This window comes from Lithobates pipiens, unplaced genomic scaffold (genome assembly GCF_037356315.1).
Source record: "Lithobates pipiens isolate NorthernLeopardFrog02 unplaced genomic scaffold, aLitPip1_a1.2 Scaffold_1, whole genome shotgun sequence".
Taxonomy (NCBI): Eukaryota; Metazoa; Chordata; class Amphibia; order Anura; family Ranidae; genus Lithobates; species Lithobates pipiens.
In genome coordinates, this window is record NW_027507685.1 from 51,636,664 (window position 1) to 51,661,242 (window position 24,579).

At 46.1% G+C, this 24,579-nt stretch overlaps 1 protein-coding gene across 1 annotated transcript in view; it reads left to right on the forward strand.

The window, feature by feature from the left end:
• Positions 1-24,579, forward strand: part of LOC143998830 (interleukin-13 receptor subunit alpha-1-like) — a 206,710-nt gene that overhangs the window by 62,096 nt on the left and 120,035 nt on the right. Inside the window, exon 2 of the mRNA XM_077493980.1 lies at positions 21,303-21,439. Coding sequence (XP_077350106.1) covers positions 21,303-21,439 — 137 coding nt within the window. The remainder of the gene's footprint in view (positions 1-21,302; positions 21,440-24,579) is intronic.

A 24,579-nucleotide genomic window follows, 5' to 3' on the forward strand; every position in this document is an offset into this window, starting at 1 on the left:
GGTTAACACTGCCAGACAGGTTTTCCTACACAATTTAGCATTGAACCGCTTCTCATCCAACTTTATTGTGTGGCCACGTGTCTCTCTCAATGCCTCGTACACACAATCAGATTATCGAATGATAAAAATCACTTTTGGATTGACCGTTTGATAATCTGATCATTAGTACACAGCTTTCGACAGCCGATCACGACAGTCCGTTCAACAAAATCCGAAGATACAAGCACGAAAACTTTGCTTGGACGATTGCCCATCGTAAGACAATCATTTAATCAGTACAGTATACGTCAACTAAAAATCTATAGACGAACACCACGCATGTTTGCAAACACGAAAATAAACCAGAAGGAGATGGGAGAATGTAAACAATGTTCGTACCGCAAAAAATGCCCCAACACACGAACTGAAACTCGCCTGTAGCCAGTCACAATATTTGTCAGCAATCAATGAACAGATAACATTATAGTAGTTAGTTATTTATCAGCATGTCTCATGAAAATATGATATAATTATATTAATTATATAATATTTAGATTTTTTCTTTTTAATGACATTTTGGATAGCCAATTTTCCCAACATGGCAATTGGAAGTGCTGGGTCCTACATTCCTTCTGTAAAGCCCCATACACACTATCAGTTTTTCTGCTTAGTTTTTTCTTCAGATTTACCAAAAGCATATAATATGAGGTCAAACCTTAGGAGTTTCAATTTGTATGCAATCAGGCAGGCCCTTGCACTACATGGTTTTGGTAAACCTGAAGGAAAAACTCAGAAGAAAAACTGACAGTGTGTATGGGGCTTCAGAACAAGCAAACAAGCGTGTGAAAATAAACGTCTGGAGAGCAATACACGAATATGCCTGTACACTACCAACGGATAGCCAAAAGGCGTGGCAGACACAGGGATCACACGTATTTGATATCATTTCCACTACGTAGCTGCGCACACTGGAAGGTTTTTCCAGAATTGTACATCAAAAAACTTACTTTTCGTAGAGCACATTTTGCACTGTTGTATTCGATATTAGTTTTATGCAACAAAATGCAAATGATTCTTTGTAGGATAATCTGATCATGTATATGAGGCATAAATCTAGTACACATGTTAAGCTTTTTTTCATTCAAACCAGCAGGCTGAACAAAAAAAAAAAAAGAACTGAGAGGTTGCCATACCAGCTATGTGATGTTAGTGTAGTGATCTCTCCTGCCCTATGTGTAGCAGCCCCCCTGAAACTTACCTGAGCCCCATCTCTATCCACAGATGTCCATGAGTGCCTTGTCTGTCCTGGAACTCTTCCTCCAGATTCGTTGAGATACAGCAGCAGCGCCATTAGCTCCCACTGCTGTCAATCAAAGTCAGTCAGCCAATGAGGAGAGAAAGGGGACGGGGCTGGATCATGACTCTGTCTAAATGGACACAGGGAGCTGTAGCTCGGCTTGGGTGCCCCCATAGCAAGCAGGAGGAAGGGGCCAGGAGCTCTGAAGAGAAGGATTGGGGCTGCTCTGTGCAAAACCCCTGCATAGAGCAGGAAAGTATAACATGTTATATATATATATAAAATAGACTTTACAATCACTTTAAATATTCTCCTCCCGATGTTATAGTCACCATTTAAATATTTGCATATCGCTATCATATCCCGTCCTGTGCTGAAGAACACCCTCTGTCACAGCTGCCCTTTAGGCCTTCTTCACAGTCAATGCATTTTTATGTAGTGTGCTATTTTGAAAAAGATAAACTTAATTGGAATTGAATTATTCACTTATGTACGTGGAGCGCATTCACTCCAGAGTGATGTGCTGGAGTATGGTTTAACCAGTTGCCGACCGCCGCACGCCGATGTACGTCGGTAGAATGGCACGGGCAGGCATAAGGACATACATGTACGTCCCTTGCCTCCCGCGGGTCGGGGGCCCGATCGGGCCCCCGCCCGGTGCCTGCGGCGGTCGGTTTTCGTCCGGGAGCGATCCGGGACGAGGGGGCGGCCATTCATTCATGGCCACCCCCTCGCGATCGCTCCCGACGAATATAAATCCCCGGTGACATCACTTCCTCTCCTGTAATGTAAACACAGGAGAGGAAGTGATGTATTCTCTCCTCCGTGTCGGTATTTTTCGTTCCGACACGGAGGAGAGCGGATCGGTGAGTTGCACCAACACTCTACACACACAGTAGAACATGCCAGGCACACTCACACCCCCCCTTTACCCCCCGATCACCCCCCCAATTACCCCTGCCCCCCAGTCACAGTGACACCAATGTCATTTTTTTTTTTTTTTTTTTGCATTGGTGTCATTTGTGACTGTAATAACTGTTAGGGCAGTTAGAGTTAGCCCCCTTTAGTTCTAATGTACCCCCCTAACCCCCCCAATAAAGGTTTAACCCCGTGATCACCCCCCGTCGCCAGTGTCACTAAGGCTGGGTTCACATTGCAGCGGTTTATGAGAACGAATGTGATTCGCACCGCACTGCAGTGCAAATCACATCCGATCTCTGTGCGATTCGAGTTCAGCCATTCGCCACACCCGCCACACCCGCCGCAAATTCGCACGGGACCCTTTTTTTGGCCCGCAGCAGAATCGGATCGCATGGGTGTTCACACCATGCGATCCGAGTTTGCAGATCGCACTGCGATATGCGAACTGATCTGGGGGTGTCAGTAACATTTCACTGACACTCCCAGCAGTTCGCATAGGGCAGTATGAACTGCCGCCGGGAGGCATGCGATGCGGGAACCCGCCGCGGATTCGCGGCGTTTCCGCATCGCTCCAGTGTGAACCCAGCCTAATAAGCGATCATTTTTCTGATCGCCGTATTAGTGTCACAGGTGACGCTAGTTAGGCAGGTAGGTATTTAGGTTCGCCGCAGCTTTTTATAGCGCCAGGGACCCCCATATACTACCGCATAAAGCCCCCTGATTGCCCCCTAGTTAACCCTTTCACCAGTGATCACCATATAACTGTTACAGGTGACGCTGGTTGGTTAGTTATTTTTTTATAGTTTCAGGGCACCCGCAATTTATTACCTAATAAAGGTTTAACCCCCTGATCACCCGGCGGGTGTCATTTGTGACTAATAACTGTTAGGGCAGTTAGGGTTAGCCCCCTTTAGTTCTAAGGTACCCCCCTAACCCCCCCAATAAAGGTTTAACCCCGTGATCACCCCCCGTCGCCAGTGTCACTAAGGCTGGGTTCACATTGCAGCGGTTTATGAGAACGAATGTGATTCGCACCGCACTGCAGTGCAAATCACATCCGATCTCTGTGAGATTCGAGTTCAGCCATTCGCCGCACCCGCCGCACCCGCCGCAAATTCGCACGGGACCCTTTTTTTGGCCCGCAGCAGAATCGGATCGCATGGGTGTTCACACCATGCGATCCGAGTTTGCAGATCGCACTGCGATATGCGAACTGATCTGGGGGTGTCAGTAACATTTCACTGACACTCCCAGCAGTTCGAATAGGGCAGTGTGAACTGCCGCCGGGAGGCATGCGATGCGGGAACCCGCCGCGCATTCGTGGCGTTCCCGCATCGCTCCAGTGTGAACCCAGCCTAATAAGCGATCGTTTTTCTGATCGCTGTATTAGTGTCACAGGTGACGCTAGTTAGGCAGGTAGGTATTTAGGTTCGCTGCAGCTTTTTATAGCGCCAGGGACCCCCATATACTACCGCATAAAGCCCCCTAATTGCCCCCTAGTTAACCCTTTCACCAGTGATCACCATATAACTGTTACAGGTGACGCTGGTTGGTTAGTTATTTTTTTATAGTTTCAGGGCACCCGCCATTTATTACCTAGTCTCACTAGTGTACCCCTAAATTTAGGGGTGTCTACTTTCCAAAATGGGGTCATTTGGGGGGGGTTTGTGCCATCTTGGCATTTTATGGCCTTCAAAACTGTAACGCCCTTAGAAAGCCTGAAGGCGGTGCTTGGTTTTCGTGGCCCCGTACGCGGCTAGGCTCCCAAAAAGTCCCACATATGTGGTATCCCCGTACTCAGGAGAAGCAGCAGAATTTATTTTGGGGTGTCATTTCACATATGCCCATGGCATGCGTGAGCAATATATCATTTAGTGACAACTTTGTGAAAAAAAAAAAAAAAAAAAAAGTTTGTAATTTTCCCGCAACTTGTGGCAAAATATAAAATATTCCATGGACTCAACATGCCTCTCAGCAAATAGCTTGGGGTGTCTACTTTCTAAAATGGGGTCATTTGTGGGGGTTTTGTGCCATCTTGGCATTTTATGGCCTTCAAAACTGTAATAGGTAGTGAGAAGTGAACTCAAAAATTTACGCCCTTAGAAAGCCTGAAGGCGGTGCTTGGTTTTCGGGGCCCCGTACGCGGCTAGGCTCCCAAAAAGTCCCACATATGTGGTATCCCCGTACTCAGGAGAAGCAGCAGAATTTATTTTGGGGTGTCATTTTACATATGCCCATGGCATGCATGAGCAATATATCATTTAGTGACAACTTTGTTAAAAAAAAAAAAAAAAAAAAAAAAAGTTTGTAATTTTCCCGCAACTTGTGGCAAAATATAAAATATTCCATGAACTCAACATGCCTCTCAGCAAATAGCTTGGGGTGTCTACTTTCTAAAATGGGGTCATTTGTGGGGGTTTTGTGCCATCTTGGCATTTTATGGCCTTCAAAACTGTAATAGGTAGTGAGAAGTGAACTCAAAAATTTACGCCCTTAGAAAGCCTGAAGGCGGTGCTTGGTTTTCGGGGCCCCGTACGCGGCTAGGCTCCCAAAAAGTCCCACATATGTGGTATCCCCATACTCAGGAGAAGCAGCAGAATTTATTTTGGGGTGTCATTTCACATACGCCCATAGCATGTGTGAGCAATATATCATTTAGTGACAACTTTGTGTAAAAAAAAAAAAAAAAATTTTTTTTTGTCATTATTCAATCGCTTGAGGCAAAAAAATAAAATATTCAATGGACTCAACATGCCTCTTATCAATTTCCTTAGGGGGTCTACTTTCCAAAATGGGGTCATTTGGGGGGGTTTTGTACTGCCCTGCCATTTTAGCACCTCAAGAAATGAGATAGGCAGTCGTAAACTAAAAGCTGCGTAAATTCCAGAAAACGTACCTTAGTTTGTAGATGTGACAACTTTTGCGCAAACCAATAAATATACAATTATTGACTTTTTTTTTACCAAAGACATGTGGCTGAATACATTTTGGCCTAAATGTATGACTAAAATTGAGTTTATTGGATTTTTCTAATAACAAAAAGTAGAAAATATCATTTTTTTTCAAAATTTGCGGTCTTTTTACGTTTATATCGCAAAAAATAAAAATCGCAGAGGCAATCAAATACCATCAAAAGAAAGCTCTATTTGTGGGAAGAAAAGGACGCAAATTTTGTTTGGGTACAACATTGCATGACCGCGCAATTACCAGTTAAAGCAGCGCAGTGCCAAAGTGTAAAAAGACCTCTGGTCATTTACCAGCAAAATGGTCCGGTCTGAAAGTGGTTAAAAATATCCCGCATGTAGTTTGACATTTTACTTATCTAAATGGAAAGAAGTTTTAAAAAATTCATTGCATTTTGTCTTGTCTTAGTGTTTTAGGAGACACAATTGCTGCATCCAGCCCCCCTGCAGTCTGTCAAAGTTTATGGCAGGTTCAAATACACTGTGCCTGGACGAGGTTGAATGCTGTACCGAGTGTTACTCACTTTTGTAGCACCATGCATTCAGGCATGTATGTCTGGAGTATCACTTGGTACAGCAATTAGTCCCACCCAGCTGCAGTGCATTTCAGCCTGCCATATAATTTGATAAGTAGTATTAAAAATAAATGCAAATAAATATAAAAAATGTGTGATAACATAATGTTCAAATTTGGATATGAATTTTCAATAAAGTCAAAAAACAACCACCACCGACGATTCCTAAATCAAGTGCACAGTGATGAAATATATTCAGTAACAGAAATGGAAAGTGCAGTCTCCCACCAGTCAGACAGGGTTTATAAATAAAGGAGAAAAGAAGAACTCCTCATAGCGTAACTTGTAGCCATTTATTCATATATGACCCCTGATGACGTCAGATGCGCTGACGAAACGCGTCGGATTACGCAATATGTGATACGTCACTTCTGCTTTTGTGCTGGAGCGCAGGTGGAATGCAGCTAGGCTCCATTTTATGTGCTTTTTATTGGAACAAAGTTTTATGAATAAATGGCTACAAGTTACGCTATGAGGAGTTCTTCTTTTCTCCTTTATTTATAAACCCCATCTGGCTACATCGCTGGTGAGAGGTGTCTGCATCAATGGCCACATCTTTACTTAGCTGAGGAGAGGCATCTATATCGATGTATACATCTTTCTGCTTATCTGACACCTTCCATGTGATGAAACTCATTTATGAACTTTATATTTTTGGCTTCACAGCACATGGCCAAAACTGCAACGAACCTAAATATAAAGCATTTCTGGTAAATTGGATACAAGTTAACGTTTTGTTTTTTTGCTGGGTTTTTGCTGTCATAACAGAGCGCAATATGATAACATTCATCCTAAGGGAATACAGAGCTCAGATTGTATGTGAAGTTCAGCACATTTTACCTACTCATACATTTCCCAGCAGCGAAACTTTCTGGAATATGTAAAACAAACCACCAGCTGCAAGCAAGATTCTTACCATTATTTACAAAAAGTTCACTGGTTTGAAAGAAGATAATATAATTTATGAGATTTCAGACAATGTTTGGATTGCAACTCCAGATGTCAAGTAAAATTATGCAATTGACTTCTAATGTAATCAAGGAAAACCTTCCTAGTGTGCAAATTCAGTTTACTAAATTCACCTTTAGTTCAAATTTTATATCATTTCTTTATTACTAGACTGTAAAAGACTTTCTGGCGTCCCCTAGGCAGCAGTGCAGCCTTTTGCCAATCAAGCAGCTTAACTTCATCCTTGGTCTGCCTGCTTGCTGTAGACCAGTGTTTCTCAACTCCAGTCCTCAAGGCGCCCCAACAGGTCATGTTTTCAGGATTTCCCTCAGATGAAACAGCTGTCACCTGTGCAAAATAATGAAATTCTGAAAACATGACCTGTTGGGGCGCCTTGAGGACTGCAGTTGAGAAACACTGCTGTAGACCGCAATGGGGCAGTCTTTATGAATGATTAGGGCAGTGGAAAATTATACGGACAAAATGGGAGGCTGCCTGGGGTGCTGGACTCCAAGTTGGTCATAGAGATGCTAAAACAAAGTTTAGCAAGTCTTTAGAAATTGTTTTCATAAAAAAATCAGCAATTAGTCTTTGTATTGTTCTCAGCTAAAAATTTTTTTACAAGTGACGGTAATGGGCATCCCCACAACGGAGGCAGAAACAAAAGTGAAAACTTTACCTTTCCTAGCAGTGTCATAAATTCCAGTAAGGGAAGCATAACAATAAATCTTACTCACTAAAACCTTCACAACTGCCAATAGCTAAATAAAATAAAAAAATCATATGGTGGAAATGCCCTAAGGTAAGGCGTTACTGGATTAGGGTGTATTATTTCATTTACACTCTCACCCAAGTAAACCTTGTCAAGTCCCCGAGGCAGGCACTGCTGGGCTGTAAGGTGGAGACAGCGTTGAAATCCCAAAGATGTCTCATAGCATTTATATTTATATCAGCAACAATTTTTATCGCAAAATCTTGGAAATCGTCTGTCTTGTCATTTGAACAGCTCAAGCACAAACTATTCTGGATTATGATTAATGAGCGCATGGCAGCGATCTTGAATGATGAAATGTGGATGTTCGAGAAAGTCTGGAACCCATGGGTCAAGTATCTGACTGGAGATCCTCAATCTATACTCGATTAGAGGAGCTTCAGGATGGTGGGATTCGGAGCGCAAGGTCGTTCCCTACTTTTCCCCTCAACCTTTCTTTCTTCTCTTTCTCTTTTTTCAGTCTTTGCTGTAGCCTTACGAGGGTCTTCTTGCCTATTCCCTATAAACTCTGAACAGTGATTATTCCCTCAGTGTGAAGTCTAATTTCAGGGTGACTATGGATGTGGCTTCCTCTTTATGAAGGTGTTGACCCCTTTCACTAATCTACACAGCAGATATTAAGTGCATATGCAATTTACTAAGAATTACGAGCTGACTTTTAACTTATAATTGAAAGATGTAGAAGCTCTATCCTTATCGGTATATGGATACTGAGATGCATTTTGTTAATGTCACATTTGAAGTACTACATGAGTTTTGGGGCTACCCCATACAGCCACTGATAGTACAATCTATATTGACAGTGAAGATCTATACTTGGAAGAGCGCACATTTTAGGTGTATTTTCATCCTTAACCACTTAAGCCCCGGAAGGATTTACCACCTTAATTACTAAGCCATTTTTTCGTGATATGGCACTGTGTCGCTTTAACGGACACGTGGTCATGCAACATTGTACCCAAACAAAATTGATGTCCTTTTTCCCCACAAATAGAGCTTTCTTTTGGTGGTATTTGATCACCTCTGCGGTTTTTATTTTTTGAGCTATAAACAAAAAAAGACAGACAATTTAGAAAAAATGTAAAAAGGTTTAAATGATCCCGCGCTGATGGCTAAAAATTACCGGTGGCGATGAATTGCTGCCCCTACCAGTACAACCACCTAAGTGGAATGCAAAGAGCAAATATACATTTCAAAGGTATGGGGTGTGCTATTCATGTGTTGCAACCCCTGCCTGAGTTGGGGATATGCCAGGGAAACACTATCTCCACAAGATAGTGACACTTTATCAAAGTATTGTAAACATAACTCATATGCAAACACAACAAATAATAAACCAAAAATTAAAATAAAAAATATCCAACATGCATAGAGTCAAAAGTGTACAAAGTGCTGAGTGGTTCAGTAGTATGAGACAGTGCTGGTATCATCCAAATTTATAATTGATACCGTGCTCATATGCAGTCTATATGTGAAAAAATTGTGTTCATATACTGTCCATATGTAAAACCAAAACCAATTAAAAATATGTAAATTGGACAATATCCTGCTCATTTACTGTCCATAGGTAAAGCTTAGGTAAAGCTTAAATCAGTGAAAAATATAAAATGTAAAAGTGACAGGTGCTCTTTAGACTCATGTTTCTTTTAGTGCCCCCTATAGGTGTTGCACTCACCGAAACAACTCACCGCTCGCAGGGGTATCTCGACCTCCACAGTATCTGTCACTGTGCAGCAATCTCCGGATCCACACTTGCGGTGTCAGTCTTGTCTTTCTGTTTTAGTTCTTACTCCATATCACCCACCTTCTCTATAATCACCGTCCTTATCCAACAGCTCCCAACAGACTCTCTCCTAGTATGAGACACAAAGAAGAGGGTCTGATGGGAGCTGTAAAACAAATTTCTTCATCAGTGCAGGCCAATGTGTTTTCTTCTACATATTTTTGGTAACAAAAATTGCAATACGTGTATGTCGATTGGTTTGCGCAAATGTTATAGCATCTACAAAATAGTGGATAGATTTATGACGTTATTATTATTTTTTTTATTACTAGTATGGGGGTGATCAGCGATTTTTACCTGGACTGTGACATTGCGGCGAACAGATCAGACACTTTTGATATTTTTTGGGACCAGTGACATTATTACAGTGATCAGAGCTAAAAATAGCCACTGATCACTGTAGGGAAGGGGTTAACAATAGGGGCCATCAAGGGGTTAAGTGTGTCCTAGGGAGGTGTTTGTACTTTAGGGGCAGTGGACTGACTGGGAGTAGAGAGAGATCGCTGTTCCTGATCAGTAGGAACAGACAATCTCTCGCTACTCCCCGGTCAGAACAGGGATCTGTTTGTTTACACTAGCACACTGGCTCTCTGTGGAGCTATCGTGGGTCTCCAGTGGACATCGCGGCCGCCGGCAACACGCATCAGCTCCGGCGACATGCGCATGCCTGTTATAGCTACTGAACAAACCAACGTACAGCTACAGGGATTCGCGCAACTGAGGCAACCTGTCGCAGAATAACTGCTGCGACTGCTCAGGGAATGGTTAAAAAATGTTTATATATTTACCTATTCAGTTTGTATTTTATACTATGTGAGATATGCGTTCTTTGTAAACATTTTTGTATTCTCTTTTGTGAAATACTTTATTAAAAACATTAAAACTGAAATTAAAAAAAATTCATTGAATGTTTTAATGGGATATCTAGAACAGAACAATACAGTCTTTTAGTAATTAATTATCATCATGTCATCTGGTCTGTTAGCAGTAAAAAAAAAAAACATTGCCATGCTTGTAGGTTGGACCTTTCCTAGACACCTTGTATTGGGAGGGAATAGTCACACACAATGATAGGGTATGGATGTCTTCATATAAATTGGCACAGTCTAATAACAGTTCCGATAACTGATCTTCAGCACTGGGATATGCAATCAAACATACTGGGGTTGATTTACTAAAGGCAAATCCACTTTGCACTACAAGTGCACTGCAAGTGCACTTGGAAGTGCACTAGGAAGTGCAGTCGCTGTATATCCGAGGGAGAGAAATAAAAAACAGCATTTTTGATTGTACATTATTGGATGATAAAATCAGCAGAGCTTCCCCTACTTTCAGATCTTCCTCTCAGATTTATAGCGACTGCACTTCCAAGTGTACTTTCAAGTGTACTTGTAGTGCAGAGTGGATTTGCCTTTAGTAAATCAACCCCACTGTGTAAGTATTTTACAGGAGGTATTACTGGAGGACAGCTTCCATTACCAGTGGTAGTGCCCCTTTTTGGAAAAGGCTGTAGATGTTTTGGCAGTCTGTACTAGCTCCACGCCTTTGCACTTGCTTATCTGAAAGTACACTATGAAAAAGGAGCCTTCTGGGAGTCATTCCTCCTCATTTGGAACCTGACCCTGTGTTAAAAACTGTCCCTCACAAGCGAGTTTCTTTGCCTATCATGCATTTACCAGAAGCGTGCCAAAATGACGCCTGGTCCCTTATTTGAAAGGTTCCCTCACCCAAGATGACTGACAAAATCTCACAAAACTTTCCTCTCTCAAGACATTTGGGGTTATTTACAAATCCATCTGATTACAATATCAATTGTGTATAATGTTTTTATTGTATACCAGTTATCCTTATTGGACTCTCTTTCCTTGAGGTCTAGAGTGTGTAGGCAGGTGCAGTTAGCTTTCCCATCTGTAGATAGCCTCGCGTCATTATTAGGAAGGGAAGTCTCATAAGGGAATTAGTCCCTTAGAGCTTCCATGCAATGGGGGTTATTTACAAAGGCAAATCCAAGTTGCACTACAAGTGCACTTGGAAGTGCAGTCGCTATAAATCTAAAGCCACGTACACACGGGCGGACTGTCTGGCCTACTTAGTCCGCCGAAACACATTTCAGCGGACAGTCTGCTCGTGTGTGGGCTTCAGCTGACTTTTTCAGCGTGCAGTCTGGCGGACTAAGTATTTCGGAATTTCCGTAATACTGTCCGCCGGACTCGCATTTCGGCGGACAATCCGCCCGTGTGTGTGCCAGTCCGCCGTACTTTTGAAATGAGCGGACTTTTCCCGCCCGGAGAAAAGTCCGCTCATTTCGAGCGGGTATCCAGGTAGGCGGGGCCCGCGAAGGAGATGTCGCTGGCCCCGCCGCCTGGTATGGACTTAAAGGGGAACCCCAACGCCGAAAAAAATTGGCGTGGGGTCCCCCCAAGTCCACAACAGACCCTTGTCCGAGCACGCTACCCGGCCGGCCAGGAAAGGGGGGCGAGCGAGCGCCCCCCCCTCCTGAGCCGTACCAGGCCGCGTGCCCTCAACATGGGGGTGCCTTGGGGAAGGGGGGGCTGCGCGGCCCCCCCACCCCAAAGCACCTTGTCCCCATGTTGATGAGGACAAGGGCCTCTTCCCGACAACCCTGGCCGTTGGTTGTCGGGGTCTGCGGGCGGGGGGCTTATCAGAATCCGGGAGCCCCCTTTAATAAGGGGGCCCCCGGATACCGGCCCCCCACCCTATGTGAATGAGTATGGGGTACAATGTACCCCTACCCATTCACCTGTAAAATAAAAGTACAAAAAAAAACACAACACACGAGATAAAATACTTTATTGCACAGCTCCGGGGGTCTTCCGTCTTCGGGGGTCTTCACCGCCTGTAAAAGAGCTATAAGAAGGCGCGGTGGCCCGGCAGAAGAACCGAAGAGGGGGACAAGACCCCCGAAGTTGGGAGAAGAGGCCGGCGGCGAGGAAGAAAGCTGGACTCCTCCGCTAGCAAAAGAGCTACAAGAAGATAGCGGAGGAGTCCGGCGAGAAGACCCCCGAAGACGGAAGACCCCCGGAGCTGTGCAATAAAGTATTTTATCTCGTGTGTTGTGTTTTTTTTTTTTTGTACTTTTATTTTACAGGTGAATGGGTAGGGGTACATTGTACCCCATACTCATTCACATAGGGTGGGGGGCCGGTATCCGGGGGCCCCCTTATTAAAGGGGGCTCCCGGATTCCGATAAGCCCCCCGCCCGCAGACCCCGACAACCAACGGCCAGGGTTGTCGGGAAGAGGCCCTTGTCCTCATCAACATGGGGACAAGGTGCTTTGGGGTGGGGGGGCCGCGCGCCCCCCCCTTCGCCAAGGCACCCCCCCATGTTGAGGGCACGCGGCCTGGTACGGCTCAGGAGGGGGGCGCTCGCTCGCCCCCCTTTCCTGGCCGGCCGGGTAGCGTGCTCGGACAAGGGTCTGTTGTGGACTTGGGGGGGACCCCCACGCCGATTTTTTCCGGCGTTGGGGTTCCCCTTTAAGTCCATTCCAGGCGGCGGGGTCAGCGACGTCTCCTTCGCGGGCCCCGCCTACCTGGAGACGCACTCGAAATGAGCGGATGTTCCTCCGCGTGTGTAGGCGAGTCCGTTCATTTCTAAAGTAGGGCGGATAGTATGGCGGACTTAGTACGCCGTATGAGTCCGCTCAAAAAGTGCCGTGTGTGGGCAAGTCCGTTCATTCGAAAGTATGACAGACTGTCCGTCGGATTGTCTGACGGACTAAGTTGGCCAGACAGTCCGCCCCGTGTGTACGTGGCTTAAGAGGTAGATCTGAAATGAGGGGAAGCTCTGCTGATTTTAGCATCCAATCATGTGCAAGCTAAAAAGCTGTTTTTTTATTTTCCTTGCATGTCCCCTCGGATCTACAGCGGCTGCACTTCCAAGTGTACTTGCAGTGCAAAGTGTATTTGCCTTTTGTAAATAACTCCCATTGCATGGAAGCTCTAAGGGACCAATTCCCTTATGAGACTTTCCTTCCTAATAATGACAGATGGGAAAGCTAACTGCACCTGCCTACACACTCTAGACCTCAAGGAAATAGAGTCCAATAAGGATAACTGGTATACAATAAAAATATTATACACAATTGATATTGTAATCCCATTTAGGCTGATATAAAATGGCCTGTCAAACGCAAATCTTTTAAAAATTCATACACAATTCATAAAAACTGTTATAATAAAGATATGTTATTAACAAGTATCTAGCTGAAAGTATTAACATTTTTACAAGCAGTTTTGGTACCAGACAGGTTTAGCCATTGAATCCTGCATAATAATATGTGGTTATAAAATTGTAGTGTGTGGTACAAGACATATTTCACCCCACTCTGCCTCCGTGGGAGAGTCTGTTGGATTATTATAAAACATTTCGGGACTCTTACCCCCCACCCCTTAATCCTTGTGATTAAGGAATACATTCCGGTAAGTTCCTGGGTGTAATCATATGAGTAATTGGCACAGTATAGGGATCGGTGGCGGCTGGTGAAGTTTTAGGATGGCGGGAACACGACCCCGCCCCTCAGATTTGGCCCCTCCCACTTCTCACAAGCCACACCCCTTATTGAATCAACATCCCATACCAGGCTGCACATTATACACAGGGCTCTACTAAAGCAGATGAATCATGCCTATCTTGTGTATAACCACATCAGGAACCTTTTCTGCAACCTGTAAATCGCACATATTTGCATTCTGCAACCTGTAAATTGCACATATCTGCATTCTGTAAATCACACATAACTGCATTCTGCAACCTGTAAATTGCACATATCTGCTTTCTGTAAATCACACATCTGCATTCTGTAAATAGCACATATCTACAACCTGTAAATAGCACATATCTACAACCTGTAAATCGCACATATCTGCATTCTGCAACCTGTAAATTGCCCATATCTACAACCTGTAAATTGCACATATCTACAACATGCAAATCGCACATATCTACAACATGCAAATCGCACATATCTGCATTCTGTAAATCGCATTCTGTAAATCGCACATATCTGCATTCTGTAAATCACACTTCTGCATTCTGTAAATTGCACATATCTACAACATGCAAATCGCACATATCTACAACCTGTAAATCGCACATATCTACAACATGCAAATCACACATATCTACAACATGCAAATTGCACATATCTACAACATGCAAATCACATATATCTACAACCTGTAAATAGCACATATCTGCACTCTGTAAATCGCATTCTGTAAATTGCACATATACACAACCTGTAAATTGCACATATCTACAACCTGTAAATCATACATATCTACAACCTGTAAATTGCACATATCTACAACATGCAAATCACACATATCTACAACCTGTAAATTGCACATATCTACAACCTATAAATCGCACATATCTACAACCTGCAAATCGCACATATCTACAACCTGTGAATAGCACATATCTGCATTCTGTAAATCGCATTCTGTAAATCACACATATCTACAACCTGTAAATTGCACATATCTACAACATGCAAATCGCACATATCTACAACATGCAAATCGCACATATCTACAACCTGTAAATTGCACATATCTACAACATGCAAATCTCACATATCTACAACCTGTAAATTGAGCATATCTACAACCTATAAATTACAAATATCTACAACCTGCAAATCGCACATAACTACAACCTATGAATAGCACATATCTGCATTCTGTAAATCGCATTCTGTAAATCGCACATATCTACAACCTGTAAATTGCACATATCTACAACATGCAAATCACACATATCTACAACCTGTAAATCTTGTTTGGGGGGGGGGGGGCAGGTATGGGGGTTAATGCTGCCGACCACCGATAATAACCCTTTTTTTTTAAATCTTGTTTGGGGGGTATGCAGCATACCCCCCAAACAAGATTTAAAAAAAAGGGTTATTATCGGTGGTCGGCAGCATTAACCCCCATACCTGCCCCCCCCAAACAAGATTTAAAAAAAGGGTTTATATCGGTGGTCGGCAGCATTAACCCCCCACCCCGCCCCCGCTAAACAAGATTTAAAAAATAAAGGTTATTATCGGTGGTCGGCAGCATACCCCCCTTAGACAAGATTTTTTTTTAAAAAGGGTTATTATTAATAACCCTTTTTTTTTAAAGCTTCTTTGGGGGGGGGGGTATGCTGCCAGTCACTGATAACACTTTTTCTTTAAATCTTGTTTAGCAGGGGGTGGGGGGGGGGGTTGGGGTATGCTGCCAAGTGTGACCACCATAAGTTACATCGATGTGGAGGGGGTACCGGCGGCTGGGCAGAATAAATGATCAAGATTCTGTAAGCTGCCATGCTGCAGCCCCTTACCTGATCCTCTCAGGCGGGCAGAAGAGAGAAGTGCCGTGCCAACGTCACTTCCTTGAGTGACGTCGGAAGCACCACCCACCGCTCACTCAAGTGCAAGTCTATGCACTTGCTCGGGCAGTCGATCGCGCCGGAAGCTGTGGTGCGATCGGCTGCGCCACAGAGCGCTCTTTTTTTGGGCAAATGAAGCGCCTCATCTGCAATATTGTGATTGCATAGACATGGCACATCCTATATTGCACTGCGCCCAGCGCCAGTGCACATAGGGAGGGAAATTATATTTTTTTTTACTACATGGGAGGGGGGGGCAGCGCCTGGGCGTCCCCTATGGACGGGCCTCCACTGATAGGGATGAATAAAATCGAATTCAAAATTTAAACACTGCATCCTGGATCATGCAGACATGTTTCAGGAAGACACTTGAAAAGAAAAACAAAAATGTCTGTGTGCACTGATCCTTATATGTGATTCCAATAAACCTGTTGAGGAGCCATTAAATAAAGGCAGCCCAGGGCCCACAGTAGGGATGGCCTTGCGGTTCATGGCAAATTTTGCATGTTCACGATTCGCCAAACCGGCGGACTTCTGGCGCTGTTCGCGCGGCGGACATATGCGTTTACATTGTGAAAGAACTTTGACCTATGATGACACATCCATCATGGGGTACAGGACAGCCAATTGAGACATTTCAGCACATGGACTGGTGTGATAGACCAGTGGCCCCCAAAAATGACAGATTGAACATGGGGTGTTATATACCTTCTTCTACATACATACTGCACTTCTCGAGAAACTTTTGTTACAGGGTCATTTAAAAAATGACAGGCAGAGGAAGAGGCAGGCCCTTCTGCAGGGGTGGTAGGGGTAGGGCAGGAGCAACTGACTTGAGCCAAAGTGGCAAATTGCAGAAGGTGCCTGCGATTACGTCAAAGGACGCGTCAGACTTGGTTGAGTGGCTCACTCTGCCTTACTCTAGTGCACCCTCCTCATCCTCTTGATCTGCATCCTCTTCACTCTCTGCTGTGTGCACCCCCAAAGACACTACCACCAACACCACCATATACCTTCCGCTTGAGTCACAGGAATTATTTTCCGATCCATCACATGACATTTCCGATGCGCAGCCATTCTTGGCATTGGATCAGGAAGAGGAGGTAGCAACAACCGCCACTCAGCAGTCTGACGACAGTACTTAGATCAGTCCAAGGAGGAGGTTAGTCCTCGCTGTTGCTGCCTACTATCCCCTAATTATAGCGGTGGGGAAGGTGACGTAGATGATGACGTGTCTAGTGATGTCACGTGGGTGCCCACAAGAGAGGAATAGGAGGGGAGTTCAGAGGGAGATATGGACCAGCAGATAGGGAGGAGAAGCAGGTGGAACTTAGATTGCACAGGAGGGACAAAGCAGACTGCTAATGTATCAGGAGCGAGGCATCAACCATGTACGGTCACATCTGGCGCTCCCAGGACGCCGGCACATGGCTCCTCAGTGTGGGCTTTTTTTAACGTGTCTGCTGTGTTGCCATTTGCAATCTTTGCAGTCAATGCATAAGTCGCGGTAAGCCCAACACTCACCTAGGGACGACCTTAAGAAGGCACATGAACTGCCATCACCGAGCCCAGTGGGAGCAACGGAACCCACAAAGCCACACTCCAGGCTCTCACCATCCAGCCTCGTCTTCTACTTTTCCTTCTCCTCTCTCCTCAGAATTGTCCTCCACTCCACCCACCTTCCATCATGCCGTCCTCACGTTTTTCTGGAAAAAGGCAGGCTTCCACCGGCCAAATGTTCAAGCGTAAAAAAATGATGACGCCGGATGACCCTCTTGCCCAACGGTTGATGGCTGCCCGCCAACTACTGCCATATAAACTGGTGGACGCAGAGGTCTTTTGAAAATTTGTGGCCATTGGAACACCACAATGGAAGGTCCCAGGAAGGAAGTATTTCTCACAGAAGGGCATCCCAGAGCTACATGGCCATGTTCAGCGGCAAGTGAATGTATCTATGGCACACAGTGTCGGTGCCAAGATACATCGGACCAAAGATACGTGGTCTAGCAAACACGGGCAGGGAAGGTATATAACTTTTACTGCCCACTGGGTGAACCTTCCAGCCGTCAAGCATGTAACCCGTGGCACCCGCCACCCGTGTAGATTTGGTTTTACCGCCGCGGATGGCATGCAGGCCTGCCTCTTCTTCTCCTCCTCCTTCCTCCTCCCTCTCCTCCTTGGCTGACTCCTCCTTTTCCTCTGCTAGCGTCTATTCCGCTGCGCCGCCCAAGCTCCCCAGAACTTATTCGACATGCCAGGTGAGACGTTGCCATGCTGTGCTGCGTCTGTTGTGCCTGGAAGCTAAGAGCCACACTGGCCCTGCACTCCTTTCAGCTTTGCGTTCACAGGCAGATCAGTGGCTAACACCGCTCAATTTGACAGTTGGTAAAGTGGTGTGTGACAACGGTGCCAGTCTGCTTAGCGCATTGAAACAGGGCAAAATTACACACCTGCCGTGCATGGCACACGTCTTAAACTTGGTCGTGCAGCGATTCGTTGTCCAATACCCTGGGGTCCAGGACATCTTGCGGCAGGCAAGGAATATCTTGGCCCATTTCAGAAGATCTTACACGGCCATGGCTCGCCTTGCTGACATTCAGCAGCAACACAATCTGCCAGTCAGACATCTTATTTGCGATTGCCTGAGGCGATGAAACTCAACCTTCTATATGCTTGATAGGCTGCTCCAGCAGAAACGTGCAGTTAAAGACTACCTGTACGAATTCTGCGGCAGAACAGGTTCTGGGAGCTTGGTTTTTTTTCACCGCGCCAGTGGCTGCTCATGCGCGACACATGCAGACTTCTGCGGCCATTTGATGAGATTACCAAACTGGTCAGTCGCAACCATGGCGCCATCAGTGACATGGTACCTTATGCCTTCTTTATGGAGCGTGCATTGCGTCGTGTCATTGATCAAGCCGTGGAGGAGCAGGAGCAGGAAGATGAGGAAGTCGCAATGCTGGATGAATTCCCGGGGGGGCTACTCTATCTGAGACAAGTCAACAACAGGAGTCTGAAGAGGAGTCAGAGGAGGATGGTGCCGGGCGGATGAGGAGGAGCAAGAAGAGCATGCTTTAAACCTTTCTGGGATCCCTGTTGTTGTCCGTGGATGGGGAGAGGAGAACGAGGAGGATGACATTATCCTGGATGATGAGCAGGAGCCAGGCCACCACACCGCTTCCAGTTTAGTGCAAATGGGGGCCTTCATGCTCCAGTGTTTTAACAGGGACCCCCGTATAAAAAGCATAAGGGTCAAGGACCAGTACTGGGTGTCAACATACTTAGACCCCCGGTACAAACACAAAATGGTGGAAATGTTACCACCGTCACAGAGGGCTGTCAGAATGGAGCACTTCCAGGCCTTGCTTCGAGAAATGCTGCATTCTTCTTTTGCGTGCGCTGGCAGAGGAGGAATTCCCACTCCCAGAGAAAGAGTTGCGGGTACCAATCCAACAGCGCCTGCAAGAAGAGGGCGGTTTGAAGATATGTTGGTGACTTCTGATATGAGGTCATTCTTTCAGCCAACCCATCGGCAGGTCTCATCCGGATCCAGCATCAGGGAACGCCTAGACCGACAGGTGTCCGACTACATCAGGTTAACGGCTGATGTGGACGCTCTGAGGAATGATGAACCCCTGGGCTACTGGGTGGGCAGGCTTGTCCTCTGGACAGAGCTTGCCCAATTTGCAATGGAACTGTTGGCTTGCCCCTCATCCAGTGTCCTGTCCGAAAGGACGTTCAGAGCAGCAGGGGGGATCGTGACCGATAAGCGCACTCGCCTAGCTCACGACAGTGTTGACTATCTCACATTTCTAAAAATGAATGAGGCATGGATCTCGGAGGAATTCAACCCATGTGACCAGTAGACCATGTATATGCATAACTCTATAAACAATTTATTTAATCGAGCACACAGACCCTTTTTCTACCCTTGGCTCACTTCCTTGTACAAAAAAAGAACACCGTACTATATGCCCGTACCCTCCTGTTAGAAGAGGTTGAGCGGTATCATATTTTTGGGTCCCGCAGCGAGTTGCTGGTATCAGTGCTGCTGTCAGTGCTCTCTATCTCGGTGCTGGTGTCAGTGCTCTCTCTCTATCTCGGTGCCGGTGTGGTGTCAGTGCTCTCTATCTCGGTGCTAGTGTGATGTCAGTGCTCTCTATCTCGGTGCTGGTGTCAGTGCTCTCTATCACAGTGCTGGTGTGGTCTCAGTGCACTCTATCACGGTGCTGGTGTCAGTCCTCTCTATCATGGTGGTGGTGTCAGTGCTCTCTATCATGGTGCTGGTGTCAGTGCTCTCTATCACGGTGCTGGTGTGGTGTCAGCGCTCTCTATCTCAGTGCTGGTGTGGTCTCAGTGCTCTCCATCACGGTGCTGGTGTGGTGTCAGTGCTCTCTATCTCGGTGCTGGTGTCAGTGCTCTCTATCACGGTGCTGGTGTCAGTGCTCTCTATCTCGGTACTGGTGTGGTCTCAGTGTTCTCTATCACGGTGCTGGTGTGGTGTCAGTGCTCTCTATCTTGGTGCTGGTGTCAGTGCTCTCTATCTCGGTGCTGGTGTCAGCGCTCTCTATCTCGGTGCTGGTGTCAATGCTCTCTCTCTAGGTGCTGGTGTCAGTGCTCTCTATCAAGGTGCTGGTGTCAGTGCTCAGTCTCTATCACGGTGCTGGTGTCAGTGCTCTCTATCACGGTGCTGGTGTCAGTGCTCAGTCTCTATTGATGTGCTGGTTTCAGACAGTGAGGGAGAAAGCAGCTGAGAAGCCAATCAGCAGGCAGTGCCAGCACCATGGCTGAGGATCAGCACTGGACTGGCACCTCCGGACCACCGCAGTGGAGCCCTGCATAGGTGGGGGTAAGGGCCGGGCAGAGGGAGGGGCTCAAGCACACTGGGACACTGACACAGGACTGCACTGCCCTGACTGTAGCACTGATCATCTTCTGCACCCCCTTCATAGCCTGCTCTGACCTTGCCTCTCCTCCATGGCCTTCATGCGCTCCTGAATTGTCAACATTTCACAGATAAAAAAAGAATGCTTGTCGTTGTCGATCCCAGATTCACTTAATACTTTTGTTATGTCAGTGTCCATGTGGTGGGACTATGTTTGCACAACTAGTAAGTATTTTGTGGCTGAAAATATGACCTGTAGGTTTTTATGGTTCGCCTGCCAATAAATAGACAAGGTGGGTGGGGGCTTTAGGGGCTGAAGTACTGATGTTTTTATAGTTTTAGATGGCAGTCCACTTTAATCCAACACTGGATTAAACTGGAGGTGTGCATACCCAACCTAGAACAACTAGCTGGTGTCACTACACTCCTCCAGTTGCCTGGCTGGCCTTATTTTCACTCTAACAGGATCAGACATCATAGCTAGCCACACAAAGCACAGCAAGGCCAAAATGAAGAAGTTGAAAGAAGTTGAAAGACAAACTTGACCACTTTGTGTGAATACAGCTAAGTCAGATCCAAATAATGGGGCAAATTATTTTTTCTACTGTGGATTTTGTAGGCAAGAGTAGCCTGGTGTGCTCAAGCTTTACTAGAATACTAAATAAATCTCCAGGAAGGTAGGACATGCCTCCTCTATGTGTTTCATTGTTGATGAAGTGTGAATGAATTGTGCTTTTTATTGTTATTAGTAATAGCAGCTCACATTTTGTTTGGTTTTCTTACAGATGTTTCCTCTCCAGACGATCTCACTTTTGGTTTAAAAGGGATGTTTCAGTTATTTTGGGAATGGAAGCCTTCAAACACAAATTGCTCAAATTATTCCAAAAATATGAGTTCATTAAAAAATGAACGACAAATGAAGGTAATTAGATACTATTTAACGTTGTGTGTTAACTTCCTATCATGCTGCTATTGTCTAACACAGGGGTAGGCAACCCCCCTGGCATGGGTGCCTCAAGCGGCACACAAAGCCTCTTTTTCCGGAACTCGACTCCCTCCCCATCATCAGAGCAGCGCAGGGAAGTGTCAGTGAGACACTAATGCATTTCAATTTCAGAATTTCCCATGCCGCACCTGCACTGAGGGGAAGGCACTGTGCCCCCACACATTCTAAAAGATGGGAAACATTGTTTGGCACTCTAACTTTGCTGTAGCTGCAATCGTCAGCTTTTGTGATGGGGAAGAGATTGGGTGCAGTTCTGCTGGGGGGGGTGGTCCCTCTTTCCAGCAAGAGGGGGAATGTCATTGGCCACTGCTAAAGCCAATCATAATCTTGTTAGCCCTGTCCACCATCTAGAGGAAGATGACTTGCTTGGTTGCCACTCCCAATCTCAGAAGGGATTTCACAGTGATTGAGAAAACCACAATCCGGTGACAGTTTCTGGAATTACTGTTGAGGTTCTGGGAACTTTGTTGAAATTTTTCCTGAACCTTTGTGTCATTTACTACTGAACCCCTGCACTCTGTGTCCCTTTAAGCCACAGCCAGTATTTGGAGCAATGAAAATCACACCTAACTTTTCATGTGGCGCAGAGGGCAGTACTTTTTCTCAGGTGCAGGGGCCCAACTTATGATCCTGAACACAAGCCCACTGCTTTCAGAAGATACCCCTGACCCGAGCTCATCATTGCACATCCATTCCAGATGCTTGTGCGTGACATCATATACATCACATACAAGCATGTGGGCTGGATGTGAGAGGTGGATCAGCAGGATAAATGTGCCAGGACAGGTAGATGTGTCTCATCTCTGCTTCCCTTCACCACTCTGCATATCACTCATATCATAGATGAGAAGAGGGTACAGCTGTGAAGCAAATGAGCAGGAGGGTACAGCAGTGGGAAAAATGAGCAGGAGGGGTTCAGAGGTGGGACAGAAGAGCAGGAGAATACAGCAGTGGGACAGAAGAGCAGAGGGTAGAGTGATGGGGCAGATGAGAAGGGGGTTCAGGCTTAGGACAGAAAAGCAGGGGGGTAGAGCAGTGGGGCAGATGTGAAAGGAGGTGTATTGGTGATAGAGATGAGCAGGGGGTTAAAGTGGTGGGGCAGAAGAGCAGGGGGGTACAGAGGTGAGACAGATATGCAGGAGATACATTGGTGGGGCAGAGGAGAAAGTGGTTTACAGTGGTGGGGCAGATGAGCAGATGGGTTCAGTGTTAGGACAGATGAGAAGGTGATTCAGTAATGAGACAGAAGAGCATGGGGATACTGCGGTGGGGCAGATGTGCAGGGAGGTTCAGCGGTGAGGCAGATGATAAAAGGGGTACATTGAAGGGGCAGGTTAGAAGGGGGTTACAGTGGTGGGACAGAAGAGCAAGGGGGTCCAGTGGTGGGCAGAAGTGCAGGAGGTACAGTGATGGGAGGGATGAGAAGAGGGTTCAGCGGTGGGACAGAAAAGTAGGGGGGCACAGTGATGGGGAAGATGAGCAGGGGGTTTCAGTGGTGGGACAGATAAGCGGGGGGGGGGGTCATTGTTTGGTCAGATGAAAAGGGTGTTAGTGGTGGGAAAGATGAGCAGGATGGTTCAGTGTTGGGGCAGATGAGAATGGGGTTCAGCGGTGGGAGAGGAGAGCAGGGGGATACATTGGTGGGGCAGATGTGAAAGGAGGTGCATTGGTGGGACAGATGAGCAGGGGGTTACAGTGGTTGGGCAGAAGAGCAGGGGGTACAGAGGTGGGGCAGATGTACAGGGGGGTACAGTAGCGGGGCAGAGGAGAAAGGAGGTTCATTGGTGGGCCAGATGAGCAGGGGGTTACAGAGGTGGGGCAGATGTGTAGAGGGGTACAGAGGAGAAAGGCGATACATCGGTGGAACACATGATCAGGGGGTTAGAGTGGTGGGGCAGAAGAACAGGGGAAACAGAGGTGGGACAGATGTGCAGGAGGTACAGTGGTGGGGCAGGTGAGAAAGGGGGTTACAGTTGTGGGGCAGATGAGCAGATAAGTTCAGTGTTAGGACAGATGAAAATACGGTTCAGCGGTGAGACAGAAGAGCATGGGGGTACGGCGGTGGAGCAGATGTGCAGGGAGGTACAGTGGTGGGGCAGATGAGAAAGGGTGAACATTGGGGGGGCAGATGAGCAGGGAGCAGGGTGTTACCGCGGTGGGACAGAAGAGCAGGGTGGTACAATGGTGGGGCAGATGTACAGGGGGTTACAGTGGTGGGACAGATGAGCAGGGGAGTACAGAGCTGGGGCAGATGTGCAGGGTAGTACAGTGGTGGGGCAGATGTGCAGGGTAGAACAGTGGTGGGGCAGATGTGCAGGGTAGAACAGTGGTGGGGCAGATGTGCAGGTGGTTACAGTGGTGAAACAGATTTGCAAGGCTGACAGTGATCTGAGGTGTGAAGGTGCATGAATTGGGGCTAATCTAAAGTGTGGAGTTGCAGGAATTGGGGCTGATTTGAGACGTGAGAGTGCAGGATATTGATTTCTCACTACTACTCAAGTAGTTTACAGCATTTACTTTATAAAAAATCATTTTCGTTAATGAGTGTGAAGTTGACATTTTTTTGTTATAAAATCGTCACGCTCAAATTCATTGAAAACATTTTTCGGCACGCTGTGCTCAAAAGGCTGCCTACCCCTGGTCTAACATAATATTGTCCTTAAAGACGTTTTAATGAACATTTAGAGCCTACCTAGGTAGTTCCAATTTACACTAGCAGTAGAGAGCTTTTCAACACAGACAACAGAGCTTATTGAGCCTTATTGGGCAATTCTTCTGTTGGGTACAGTGCCTTTAGTACAGATACTCGGCATGCAGGGCTCATTGAATCCTATATGGCAGTGCTTCTGCTGTGTACATGATGTCTTCAGGCTCAATATAAATCAAAACACATTGTATTCATTTGCACCAAGGTTGGTGTTTGCATTGCATGAGACCTAGACTCCTCTCACCAATGGGGGCTCACTATAGCTATCTATACTGTGCTCCTCATGTCCCCTCTATATTACTGTATCTTCTCCTGCATCTTGCTACTTTCTGCAGCCAGAAGCCATTAG